This window comes from Antrostomus carolinensis, unplaced genomic scaffold (assembly GCF_000700745.2).
Source record: "Antrostomus carolinensis isolate BGI_N321 unplaced genomic scaffold, ASM70074v2 scaffold2632, whole genome shotgun sequence".
NCBI classification, from domain to species: domain Eukaryota; kingdom Metazoa; phylum Chordata; class Aves; order Caprimulgiformes; family Caprimulgidae; genus Antrostomus; species Antrostomus carolinensis.
This window is the reverse complement of record NW_010300047.1, coordinates 2,684-15,863: the sequence shown is the minus strand read 5'-3', so window position 1 is coordinate 15,863 and position 13,180 is coordinate 2,684. Positions and strand designations below refer to the sequence as shown.

The window sequence follows — 13,180 nt, the reverse complement described above, 5'->3', positions numbered from 1 at the left end:
GTAGCTACAGTTGAGAGATTAAAAAAAAAAACCCTCACTTGTTTTTCTAGGGCATTCTGACCTCTGGAGTGATGCTATTAACATAACAATATTACTTTTAGTAAAGACAGGTTGAATTGTTTAGCTATTTTTTAAAAAGCACACAATACACACCCTGTGATTGCTTTACATAAAGCAGGCCAAAAAAATTACTTTCCAGAACTAGTTTTCAAGTTTACTATTAAAGGTGAAATCTGAAGCAGCTAGAAAAGCCCAACTGCCCATTCACACGGCAACAAAAGTGGCCGTGGAAACCCGTATTTCATGCTCATTCTGCAACTACAGGCTCTTGGGATAAGGCTGGAATAGGCCAGCTCCAACCTCCTGCAGCCAAGATCAAAAAGTAACTGCAGGGATGTTAAAAGAAATACAGCAGAAAAAACAGCAAATAATCAGCACAAATAGAGAGAATGTTTCCACAACACTCAATCCAAGCTGAGGCCCCTCTAGAAAGCCTGCTCTGATCTTTATGTTTCCCCAGAAGTGGCAAAGAAAATGTCAATGAAAACACTAATAGCAACAATCAAACAGAGCTCAATACAGCTATTAAAAAAGCTGTTCCCAGGAATAAGAAGGCTAGACTTCTCTTTCTAGCAAAAAACCTCTTGAAGTAATACATTTGAAATCAGAACTTCGGGCTGTTCAAGTTACCTTCTAACCTTCTTAAAGGGAAAAGTTCCTGAGTAGGTAAACAGACCTAACAAAGACACCACTGAAGCATGTTCCATTGTTGTAAGATTTGGATGGCCAAAAAAATGATTTTACAAACTTCTTTAATTAAACCAAGAGGAATTCAGTTATGCTCAGTGAAGCTCTTCCAGTCTAAAGTCCCAAAGCCTCCCACTAACAGGACAGTCAGGGATGCTTTTACCCTGGCCTGCAGCAAAGGCACATCTGTCAGTGAGCTTGCTGAAGCTGATCTAAGGCAGTTTTATGCCTCCTACCATTCCCTGAATTAGAAAGTCAGTACCAGTGTCAAGTTCACTTGTAGTCAGCTTCTTACTTTCTTAATCAAAACAACATCTCATTTTAGTGGATCCTAGTTTTCCCTACATAGTGTTTTTGCAGGGACAGCCACTTGGCCAGCTTTACACTATTCAGATGCTTTACTAATAATTCCCCTTCCATCTACATTTCCCCTAGGCTCTGTCTTCATAGTTGGGCAGTCCTAGTTTCAGATCTTCGCCATTTATTTTGAAAGATGGTGGAATAGTGTTGAGGGGTTTCTGGTCACCCTGAAGATTCTAAGGATACCTGCAAAGATGCAAAGTTAGACTGCTTGCACTTTACCTTCACTAGCAGACGGGTGAGTTTCTCTTCACCGCTGTACACAGTCCCAGAGACTTTCCCATCCTGCCAACGTACATCTCCTGAAAGAGAGCACATGCTTGCAAACATGGCCATTCTCAGAAAGTATGTAGATGTGCACAAAGAAGTCCTCCCACCAGTTCTGCAGATGAGGATTCAGCTTTTGAGATTTTGCTGATGAGGAACTAGTATGATTTTTGTGCCAGAGAGATAGCTGTGTGCAATGCTAAGCCTCTGGCATCATGTATCCCATGAACTTAGCAAACTGCAACTAAATGACGACTAAAGAGTCAGCACATAAACAACATCTAGCTGCAGCAAGCAGTTATATTAACATATGTAATCCACTTAATCTCCTCTCAGTCTCCCAAACCTGCTGTCCAACCAACTGAACTCTACAGTGGCTAAAGTTAAAGCCACTGTCAAAGAGCACCCATCACCACTGTAAGCTGAGAAGAGATGGAAAGGCCAAGTTTCTATTGCTAAAATCTACAATGCTGGCTTGCCTCAAATAAATTTCACCTAAAACAATATGCTGCTGAAGCTTTAACAAACAGTGGATGGAACAGCATCAGCAGCACACTCTGTTGAAAAGTGTTTCAGCCCACTGCCCAACACGGTGGCACCTTCAACCCACTGTGTTTCAGCCCAACACGATGGCACCTTCAACCCACCGTGTTTCAGCCCAACACGATGGCACCTTCAACCCACCGTGTTTCAGCCCAACACGATGGCACCTTCAACCCACCGTGTTTCAGCCCACTGCCCAACACAATGGTGCTTAATGAAGTAACTTTCTGCCTCCAAACACCCCAGCAGTGTATTTCTGCTTGTTTGGTTATCTGCTCCCTTTCCTAACTGTTAGCCCCCCCTTCATAAAACTCAATGGCATCAGCTTCACAAGCATATATATAGGGTGAACATAGTCACAATCCAACCCTCATTTCCAAGCAACTTCCAAGGAGAGTGCACATGGGCGGGAAGGAGAGGGCCATAGGAAAAGAAAAAAGGAAAGAAGCACCCAGTGAAGGAAGGAAATAATCATTTGAGGGAAAACACAGACAGAAGCTACATAAGCAATTCATAAAAGTAGAAAAAAATAAGTTGTTACAGGATATTCGACTGTGAAACTGTTTCTGAATTTGGAGTAGATGCATTGTTGTAGCAGAAAATTCAAGGCATTTCTTAAATTTGGGATAGAAGCAGGGCAGTCATATCTTCTCTGAACAGGAAGCCACTCAAATGTGATCACTACAAGTAATAGGTACATGCATCAGGGTGGAGATATTTAGATGAGTGAGGCAACTCAAATTAAGTTTCAGACACTGCTTATGTGGACTCAAGCCATCATGACTTCGCCTTCCTTAAATGGTGTTTTCAAGGTGCAAACCATTATGACTTCAATTAAGAGAGACAGTTTTGGAAATTCCCTAAAAGTTCTGCTTATAAGTTGTGAGGCTTTTTTCACTGAGAGTATTCCCTGGGGCTTCACAGAAAACACATTTCTGGTAGAAGTCAAACATTGAGGCAGTTGCTCAGAAATGTAATCAAAAATGCATTCAAATAATTTCCTCCATATTTCTCTTCTCCTCAACACTTCCATCATCAGTCTAGAACTCTTGGGGAAGGAACACAATTTCAGTGTAAATATCCAAACACAGTATTAGAAGCCATCAATACTAATCTTAGTCACTTCCAGAAGGAAAACAGACAAAAACTGGCAAACAAAGAACATCAGGGAAGAAATATTTAAGATGAAACCCATGAGCAGGAGTCATTAGATCTCATTTAAGAGTAAGTTTAATGTTATGTCTATGAAAGAGACCTACCTCTGCCGCAGTACAGACTCGCATTCATACCTTTTAAGCTGTACTCTTTCATCTTCTCTAGTACTTCAGGCTGGCTCATGCCTTGTTCCGGCAGTGCTTTGATATAATCCTTTTCATCTTTCAGGAAGGATAAACTGGAAGTGACATCATTCAGGGCTTCATCAATCTTCTTTTGAATCTAAAAAGAAAGGAGGAAAACCCTATCAACAATGGCACTGGCCGTATTATAAACCATTGTTGAGTGCATGCAAGATAGAGCTTACTAGCTACATCCATACTATTGAGCAGAACAGATCGGAACTGTTTCAGTTCTAGGACCAAAAAGCATGGAAAAGTTGACAGTCAGACAGTTCAACTTCCTACCCACCTCTCCCTCTAAAAACAAGCTGCCTGGAATGGTGAACTGGCATGTACTAGTCTCTAAACCACACTGGGAATTGCTTATGGGAACGCTAGCTGGCACAGCCCAGAACTGCGCCAGGTAACCACTACGGGTGATGGCAGAATGGCACTTGGGCCGCTGCTTGGCTGCGTTTCATTTAACAGCACTGACACCACCACCACAAGGTTCAGACAGAGTACGTTCTTTACTGGGTACCAGTGAGCAGTGGGAGCTTTAAGCCTCTTCCTTAATTCCTTTCCTGAGCTCGAGAAAACAAAGCTCAAGGCAAAAATACTGCATTTTTATCCACCAAACCTTTTTAAGTCACAGGTTTTCATTTGTAGAAGTCTTCAGATGCATTCTCTTCTGTACCTTGTCTCCTCTACCATCATACACATAGTTTAGAAACTCACAAAAATAGAGAGAAACAATAAAGAACTCTCCACTACAAGCACAGTTAGGAGATTTCTTTTCTCCTACCCACACCTTATATTCGGGAGGCCCAGACTTCTTCTCAAGCACATTCCAAAGTAGAGACTCTTCTTTCAGGCAACACATGCATTGGGATATCATCATCTTTAAAGACTTTTGGACATTGGAATGCCTCAAAGTCAAGGCCTCCTGTAAGCCACTGATAGGTTATCAGGTATCAGCCTACCAAAGAGCAGCAACAGTACACAGATGGGACACACCAGGAGTCCTTTGGCATGCGAGAGCTTAACAGCACTAGACCTGAGAAGATAAGTCTGGATAAAATAGGGACTGTATACAAGGGGCCTGGAAGATGTCCTTTTCTAACAGGTAGACAACAAATATAAGCAGAAGAGAACAAGTCATTAATTCATCTCATCAAAGGCTACTCAAGTCAGATGGTGAAAGTTGGGGCACTTAACATGATATCAAAGCAGGATGCTAGTTCTTCCAGAGGGCTGGGGGGGACGGGGGGAAGGAACACCACATGAGAACTGCTTCCACGTCCACAGCAAAAGGAAGAAGTTCCTCTCTGCTACTTTCATTTGATAAAACTGCCTATAACTGACCTGACCCCCTGAATCAGTGTGTAAATCTGCCAACACATCAAGCAGAAAGAAGGGCAATCATCAAGTGTGATAACATCATTTACTAGGTAAAATAAACCAAGCTGTGCATTTCTCAATCATTAAGTCGTTAACATGCTAAAACATGCTGACATTTCAGTTTTGAGTTTTTATGCCAAAAATAACCCATCTCCCAAACATTAAAGCTTGTCTCATTTTAATGATTACACAAGCTTCTGATATCTTTGTGCTATAATGCTAACTACTGCTAACAGGTATCTGAGCTCTAGACTAATCATGGCCAGTCATCTGATTAATAAAAACTATCTTTCTGTGTTGCACAACAAACATCTGGCTATCTCACACTTGCTCAAGAATAAGACATTGTTTCAGAAGAAAAAGTCAAGCTCAATCTTGTCCCCTTCTTCCATAAATAAATTTATTTTCTTAAAATCTAATGATAAGGAAACGCTACTGGAAAATTCTACCTACCGATTCTTGGTTTAAAAAAAAAACAAAACAGTGGCACCTCCATTTTATGAGGGTGATACTATGACAAAAAGACTAGGCAGAAATTATTACTTTCATTAAACCAAGTGGCAGCAGAAGATCTTCCAGACCTATATCCTTGGATCTTTATGATCACAGCAACACGACAGCAAAGATGCACAGAACTGTAAGGTCTCAGAGAGTACTATTCAGGCCCAAACAAGGACCAGGGATAATTAATATTAAGAAAAGTTGTTCAGATACTTACTATAGCCCCAACAAATGGCATTTTTCTCAGTAGTTTAAAGAACTGTTTTTTAATTCGAGATGTTAAGCCTGAAAGACAAAAGTCAGAAATTAACCTAATACGACTCAAGAAACAAACAAACAAAAAAATGGACTCGGAGCTCAATACTTCTGATACAGCCGACGATACAGGCTCAGTACTTCTGATCCAGGCTAAAATAACACAGTGACCAAGGGGACATGGTGAGACAGGTTAGTATATCGAAGAATAAAGTACAGAAATGGGCCAGGCCACAGAAACATCTAGCTTGCAGAACAGTAGCCATCTTCAGGAATCAATAACTTGACTCGTTTTCTTACTTATATGAAAATTTGCACTCACATGGGGAATTTTATAGAGAAGAGAGGGACTCTAGGATTTGCTAAAGCCAAGGTCTCCAGCAAAAAGGGAAAATAATTCTGGGAATTCTTTTCTGTACTTTCAAACCAGAATAGTACTGTAACATGAAAACACACAGCAACATGAAACAGGCTCTAAGACTAAGGAGGAAATAGTAGTTCAGTCATAACATAACAAGGATTCACTCAGTGTCTGTCCATCCGATATAGGAAACACATGATGCAATGGGAGGCGACTCAGGGGAAAGGGATGGACAGTGGGAAGAGCAGAAATTCCACCACAGTCCAAATACTGAAATGAGAGAAGCCACTCATGACAAACACCGGAAAACTCCCGGGGTACCTCTAAAGGCAGGAATGAAAGCAGGATGACACAGATGCTTTACAGCCACCAAAAATGCCTTCTGAGTCCTACATACATTTCAACAGAGCACCAGCAGTTACAGGACAGATCAAGAGAAAAATAAACAAACTCTTAAATCAACCATTTCAGGACTTTGCAATTTTATCTACATCTTCCCCACCACTTCATACATATTTCACATACTTTGAAAAGCTACAGAAGGACAGTAATCGCAGTTTGGCACATTCTGTAGCAAATGCTCATTAACATTTCTGTTGCACACTTCAGTGTGCACACTGTTACATTAACTTCCACAGTAAGAGAAGACTGGAAACCCCTGAAAAATTCAGACAATCTAATCAGATCTTATAACAGATAGTCAATAGTTAAAAAACACCACTGTTCAACAGTACAAATACCAGCCAAGAAGTTAACATAACCCTGTACTGAGCAAAAGCTTCATACCATTTTGTTCCTTCCATAGATGTTCCCACTATTCAGCTCCTCCCATCTTTAAAAGGAAAAAAGGCTGGTTGAGGAATAGAGGCACAGAAGTAAACATCAAGTTAAAGACTCAGCTATTTTTAACAAACTGCCACTGGAGTGTAACCCTAAGGCCTGTGGGAACTGCAAAGAAACATGTTCTCCTCTGAGAACAAAGTAGTTATCTCTGACCATCACACAGCCAGAGAAAACAGCACGATCATCATAAGACATCTCAGTGAAGAGCTGTCAATATCAGAAACTGCTCAAAACAGGAAGATGCACCAGAAAAGGAAAAAAAAAAAAAAAAAAAAGAAAGGATAAATCCACACACCACCACCACATGCAATTATCTTGAACATCCTGAGGATGAAACATGCCTCCAACATCAAATCAAAAACACGTCTCCTCCCCCAGCAGGAAGGCAAACAATCAGGAGCAAGAGTTATCCAGACACTTTTTACCAATGACTAAGTTCACAAGAACCCAGCTCTCAGATAATCTTCCCTAGGTTTTGAGCAAGAACAGAGCGTTGCGACAAGTAAATGGTTTAGCCAAAAGCAAAAAGGAGACGAGGGGAAGAGAAGGAGATGCAGGCGCATTCCAGGCTGGCCTACCGCACCCTCTGAAGGAATGGAGGTGTTTCATTGATCAGACAGGCCTTAACCATAATTTGGAAGAGGGTTAGTACTATTTGTCAGCAGAAGGCCTGTTTTAACAACTGTTTGGCCTTGGTTCATCCTCATTCCCTGCACTATTTAGGAACAACTCTGTCCCCCCTCTCTTCCCCCCAAACAGAAGAAAATCCCCCATTTCAAATACTTACTCTCGGACTGAAAGAGAAAACCATGCAGCCATATGCTTATAATTGTAGAAGAAAACGTCAACCCAATCAGTTGCCAGGGCTCAAGTCCATCGCATTGGGCATTCACAAAGCTCGTTGCTTTCTCCCAGTACATCTGGAGGATTTCCTTGTAGGAAATAATAGCATCCTGCACAAAAGAAAATTAGACTGATATCAAGAGAAGTTCAAATGCACACAAATAGGGCATCAAGAAGTCTATGAGTCTATTTAAAAGGTGCTTTTCACAGTATGCAGAGCCCATGCTTTCCTTAATTCCTGTAAACAGAAGAGGTAGGAGACAGCTGTCATTCATCTCTAGTCAAGACCTACTGAAAAAAATACACATCTTGTGAGATTTCAAACATTCAGACAAATAATATGTGCAAGCTTCACAGTCCCAAGACTCACCACCAGATCTTACCATGACCCAAGGAAGGGACTGTGTCAATATATTTTCCAAGGAATTATTAGGTGGCAAGTGAAGACTGAACTACTACAATACACCTGTCAGAGGAGCCACTATTCATCAAGTTGGACTGGATGATCTCCCGAGGCCCCTTCCAACCCCTACAATTCTGTGACTCTGTGAAGTACCACCAAAATAGAGCAAAATAGGTCTATTAAGTACCCAGGGCTGGATTTTTAAAGAAAACATAAGTTTAAGACCTAATTACTACTTTCCATACAAAGGGAGGACAGAAGAGACAAACACTGCTGCTGCCAAAAAAAAACCAGAAAGCTGTGATGCAACAACAATTACAATGTCAAACTAGCAATTAGTGTCACGACAGAGCCCAAATACCTAATCAATATCTTCAAAGCACACTCCCTTCAAGGGTCTCAGAAGAACAGGGCAGGGAAAATGGAAAATGGATGTACACAAGGGAAAAGGATCGTTTCCCCCCTAAACAGGGGTCTTCAGTACAATTGTCTGGAAAAAGGTTTCACGAGGTAAGAAGAAGCCAGGTAATCATAGAATGTCAGGGATTGGAAGGGACCTCAAAAGATCATCCAGTCCAACCCCCCTGCCGGAGCAGGACCACCTACAGTAAGTCACACAGGAAAGCGTCCAGGCAGGTTTTCAATGTCTCCAGAGGAGACTCCACAACCTCTCTGGGCAGCCTGTTCCAATAATAACACCTTGTTTGGAGCTATGACCAAAAATAAGTATTTGGGGGGTTTGTTGCACATTACAGACAAAAGCTTGTGCATTTTACTTTACTTTTTTTAAAGCTTATTCAGCCACCTCCCTCCCCCCGAGGGCCCTCTTCCCAGCCCTTCTCTCCTTTAACCTACTGTGAAGCCCAGCTTTTCCCAGTTTTGCTGAGGAGGTTTTTTTGGGGGGCAATCATCAGCACTACAAAGCTTCACCCTCCTAACAACAGAGAAAGCATACGAGGTCTTTCAAAAGATTTGTTCATAAACCTTGGAAGGAATACATCCTTGATACCTATATGCCGTCATAGTCTTGGTGGGTTATGGATGGATATAAATAAACCACCAAATTAAAAACTGCTAAAACTTCCCTTTACAGCACTCTCTACAGATCTCGCTTCTAGGTCAAGTCAACAACAGAAGCAGGGGGGGGTTTTGTTGGGTTTTTTTTAAGGTCACATTTAGGCGTAATATATTATTTCAATACCAGTAGAGAGGTTACAAACAGCCTAAAAAAAAGTCAAATTCTTCCAAATAATCAATGGAAAAAGGCAAGATTCCTTACCAAAAAAACCCCACTAATGAATATTCACTACTTCAAAAAAGCAGTAGAATGCCTGTAATGCAAGAGAATTTTAAAATTAAGCAGCTCAAACATAAAGCTAAAAAATTGCAGCAAAACAACAGTGTCAACCCATCACAGAGGATTTATATCACTCACGTCCTAGCACAGGCTGAAGGACACAGACTGAACTGGGGAAAAGCAGGTCTCCTCACAAGAAACAGCACTCAGCTATGAGAAGTCAAATTAGCTCCCAATCATCTGGCAAAGGGTAATTTAAAAATACACCAGCTACTTCAGCCTTAAAAACAAGACAGCCACATAAACCATGGCAATTAGGCAATGTCCTAGGTAATGCCCAGTCCTCCAATCCAGCCACCACAAAGTCGATTTAAGCCTAAAATTTAAGGGAAGAGCTATCTTTTCCAACTAACCAGGGATGGTACTTAGGTTTCATTGATTTTGCACAACGTTCTCAGAAAAATCCCTGGAAAGGCCTGTTTAACCAACAACAGCGACTTTGGTTCACTGCCTAGGAGCTGATGCCAGGATACCATCCAGTTCTAGGACTGCACTTAAAGGATGGAAACAGAGCCACGAATGTGCTGGTGCCTCAATACTCAATAACTGTTCTCAACTGATGGCAAGAAAATGCTGCAGCATCAAATATAAAGTGAGCTGTGCTTTTTTTTTTCTTTCCTGAAGATGGAGGATACTGGAAACTATAAGCCCAAAATAAAAATGGAACATGGCCTTCTAGACAGCAGTCACTTAAGTTAATGGCCAAGTTCAAATAAACAAACCTGGCAAGAGACTGATGTCACTTTTGGAAAATGCTCTGGACACAAGACCATAGCCAACCACATATTTTGTCAAATCACACACTCCCCACTGAAACCACTGCATTCTACAGCACATCAGCTTCCCACTAGGATGGGAGGGAAAAATAAGTCAGTTTTTCTAGATGCAATGAATAGCAGAGGCAAATCTTGCATTCTATCACAAGGAGAATAAGCAAACCCTCGGAAAAGCCCTTCCATCCTCTCTTTTCTGAGAGCCCATCAAACCAGTGCTCTGGTCTGTGAATTCAGACCGCTTGACCCCAAACCACAGGTGACCTCAAGCCAAGCGCAGATGGGACTTGACACCACAGTAACCCCAGTGTCCAGCGGCACAAAGGTATTTTCTCAGCCAGATAACCAGCAAAAAAGTCTCGGGTGCACAACAAAGACATCACGGGTGAACAAGCAGCAGCCACGCTCCTGCTCTTAGCCTACTGTACAGGCATGCCTCTACCTCTGCTCACTTTTCCGTTACCAAGATGCAAGACAAAATATTCTACCTTCAGTTTACCCCAAGCTAGAAGCGTGCACACCGGCACTGACATCTGGTAACTCAATGGTAGGGTCAAGTTCTGAACAAATACGACAAGATTTTCACAAAGTCCATTCTAAGCCATTGAAGAATTTCTTTCCCTTTCTTGCTTTAAAAAAAAAAAAACCAATCTGAGATCACAAAGAGTTTTGCCAGGGTGAAGTTCTCTCTGTATTTCTCACTGTCTCCTTCTTTAGTCATTTCATGCTCACAAGAGTTTGAAGGATGAGATTGATCAACTTAGGAGGATACTAAAAAAAAAGCAATTAAAAAAACAGTGAACATTGGCATGGTAGATGAGTTAGCAACAAAATACATTTCTCAGCTCCCTGGCTACCTAAGCACTCAGTGTTTTTAAAGTGCCTCTTTGCCCCAAAGTATCCAGCAAGATATTAGAGACCTCTGCTTTTCGAATCACTAACTTAATCCCCAAAAAACCAGAGGGCATTTAGAAGGTTGCATTCAAACATACTCTGTTTTTATTACACCCAGCAACATGTGATTGCAGCCTCACCGCTGCGGTCCTGCACCACTTCCTCATTTCACAGGGAGGACGCGGGGGTAATAAATATGTTGCCTACATTCAGCAAAGCCATTTGAATCCCTTCCCCTGCAGCCCTGAAGGAGCTGCTCATAACAGAGTAAAAAACAAGGTTGTTGGGTTTTTTCCTAATCAACTTCAGCCAAAAGAAACATTCAGTAAGAAGGGATGCACTTCCAGCTTTGCAGGATTATGGCATCCATTCACCCCTGCTATTACCACTCTCCAAGCTTGGCTAAAGACAACAAGCTGGCCTGATTTTAGGCCTATCTACAGGACAGAATTTCATGTAAGACAATAACCTGCCTATTTGTAAAGACATTAAAAAAAAAAAGGTTTCCCTTCCCATTAGAGGAGAGTAGATAAGCTGGTTTTATTTCCTTAAGAGAACCTTCCCCCTACAAAAGCTTCACAAGACACAGGATTATTTTACAAGCAGTCTAAAAACCCAATTTATGAGCACACTAAAAAGCATGGGGGGAAAAATCTCCACTGGAGGATTTGTTTTTAATTCTCAGAGCATTAAGACAGACCCAGGTATCAGACAAAATACTAATTGCTATCATTAGGACTTGCAGTGTTCATTTGTACCAATATTAATGTACTCAGCAACCCAAGCAGTTTACATCTTGAATTTTTAGCTTCACAGATTAAGAATACATCCTTAGTACTTTATTTCTAAAAGCCATTAGCTGGCTGAACTGGTTCCAGGGATAGCAGTTATGCCACTACAAAAGACGACAAATTAACTGCAGTAATGCTCTTCTGTCCCAGATGAGGACAGAAAAGAGATGGCAAAAAAAATGCCAAAGCTAATCAGAGCAGATTTCACAGTTTTGCCAGAACAGCATTTCCTCAGCTAAGAGTTTTAGGACTTAAATAAGCCTAAAAAAAAACAAAAAAAAAAACAAAAAAAAAAAAAAAGAGAGAGAGAGAGAGAGAGAAAGGCAATAAACTGATAAACTGGAGGGCCTCACACTTTTGTTACAAGTGCCTCCTGTTTCTGCCACTGTAAGGTGGAAGCACTGTTCAAGTTTACCTGTAGGAAGAGTAGGAAAAAAGGTTTTATCAGCAGAATCTTCCTTCCCCCAGGAGAGAATCTAAAGCAGGCTACAGAATAAAAAGTAGCTTTTAAAGGCAAGTTTATTGAATAGCACGACTTTGGCTCACTGTGCAAGTAGGAAGTGCTAAGATCTAATCACATCCTTAGCTTTCACCTGAATCCACACATTTTCCCAAACCAGGGATCTTTTGACAGTCTCCCTATGCCCAAATGTTAAAGTCTGCGTTTGCCATTTCTCTTGCCTCAGTTCAACAGAGCTGATGAATGAAGCAACGTGCTGCACGTAGTAAATCAGGGCAGAGGGAGACGCTCATTGTGACTGCACGAGCTAGGTCAATTCAACTCTGGTTAGAATAACACTCGGAACACAAGTATTGCTGGTGTAATTAAGGCCTGTGCTCCTATGCAACAAGTTTTTCCCAAGAGAAGACTTCCCAACCGATAATAAACCTGCAACAACACAGCAGTTTCATTTATTCATTCCGTTCCTAAGAGGAAGGAAGACTTCAATTAGCTATGCCTTAGCTTACACCCTGTTGCCTGTACAAGCTCTGGCCACAAAAGGCACGTCTGACCAGTATAACTACCCAGCATAACTGGCCTAGCCGCAGGCGAGTACTGGACTTGCAGCCTTCAGCCAGCCACCTTCCTACCAGAGAGCTGGGGACTGGGATTGAGCAATGCCACCACCTCAGCCTCCAAGGGTGCTCACTGCTGCACGTGCCTGCAGTGTTTTGATTCGCACCCCAGTAATGAATCTGCTCCTCAGTTCCTCCCTGCCACCCCCAGCATGACAAAGAGCTTTACATAAGCACCGGGCAGAGGATATTTGTTAGTCAGCTCCTAATTACAGCTCCAAGTTTGGACTGCTTGCTGCCCTCCCCACCCCCTGCTCCATCAAGGGATGTGGGCACACAGAACAATACCAGACACAGGATTTCTCAGAAATCAAGAATCATGAACCTTTAGATGTACAGGCTGAACTATGTGAATGTGTTTTTCTTAAAACAAATTCGGGTCCTCCTCATCTTACCACAGCTTCCTGGTACCACCAGCTTCCTCTGCATTGCATTTATTTCCACCACT

At 41.7% G+C, this 13,180-nt stretch overlaps 1 protein-coding gene across 1 annotated transcript in view; it reads right to left on the bottom strand.

The window, feature by feature from the left end:
• The window catches only part of SGPL1 (sphingosine-1-phosphate lyase 1), a gene marked incomplete at its 5' end in the record, with an annotated part of 21,046 nt that extends 13,499 nt beyond the window's left edge, over positions 1-7,547 (bottom strand). The window contains 4 exon segments of the mRNA XM_010162979.1: positions 1,330-1,409; positions 3,207-3,354; positions 5,353-5,420; positions 7,382-7,547. Coding sequence (XP_010161281.1) covers positions 1,330-1,409; positions 3,207-3,354; positions 5,353-5,420; positions 7,382-7,547 — 462 coding nt within the window.
• Between the last annotated feature and the right edge of the window lie 5,633 nt (positions 7,548-13,180).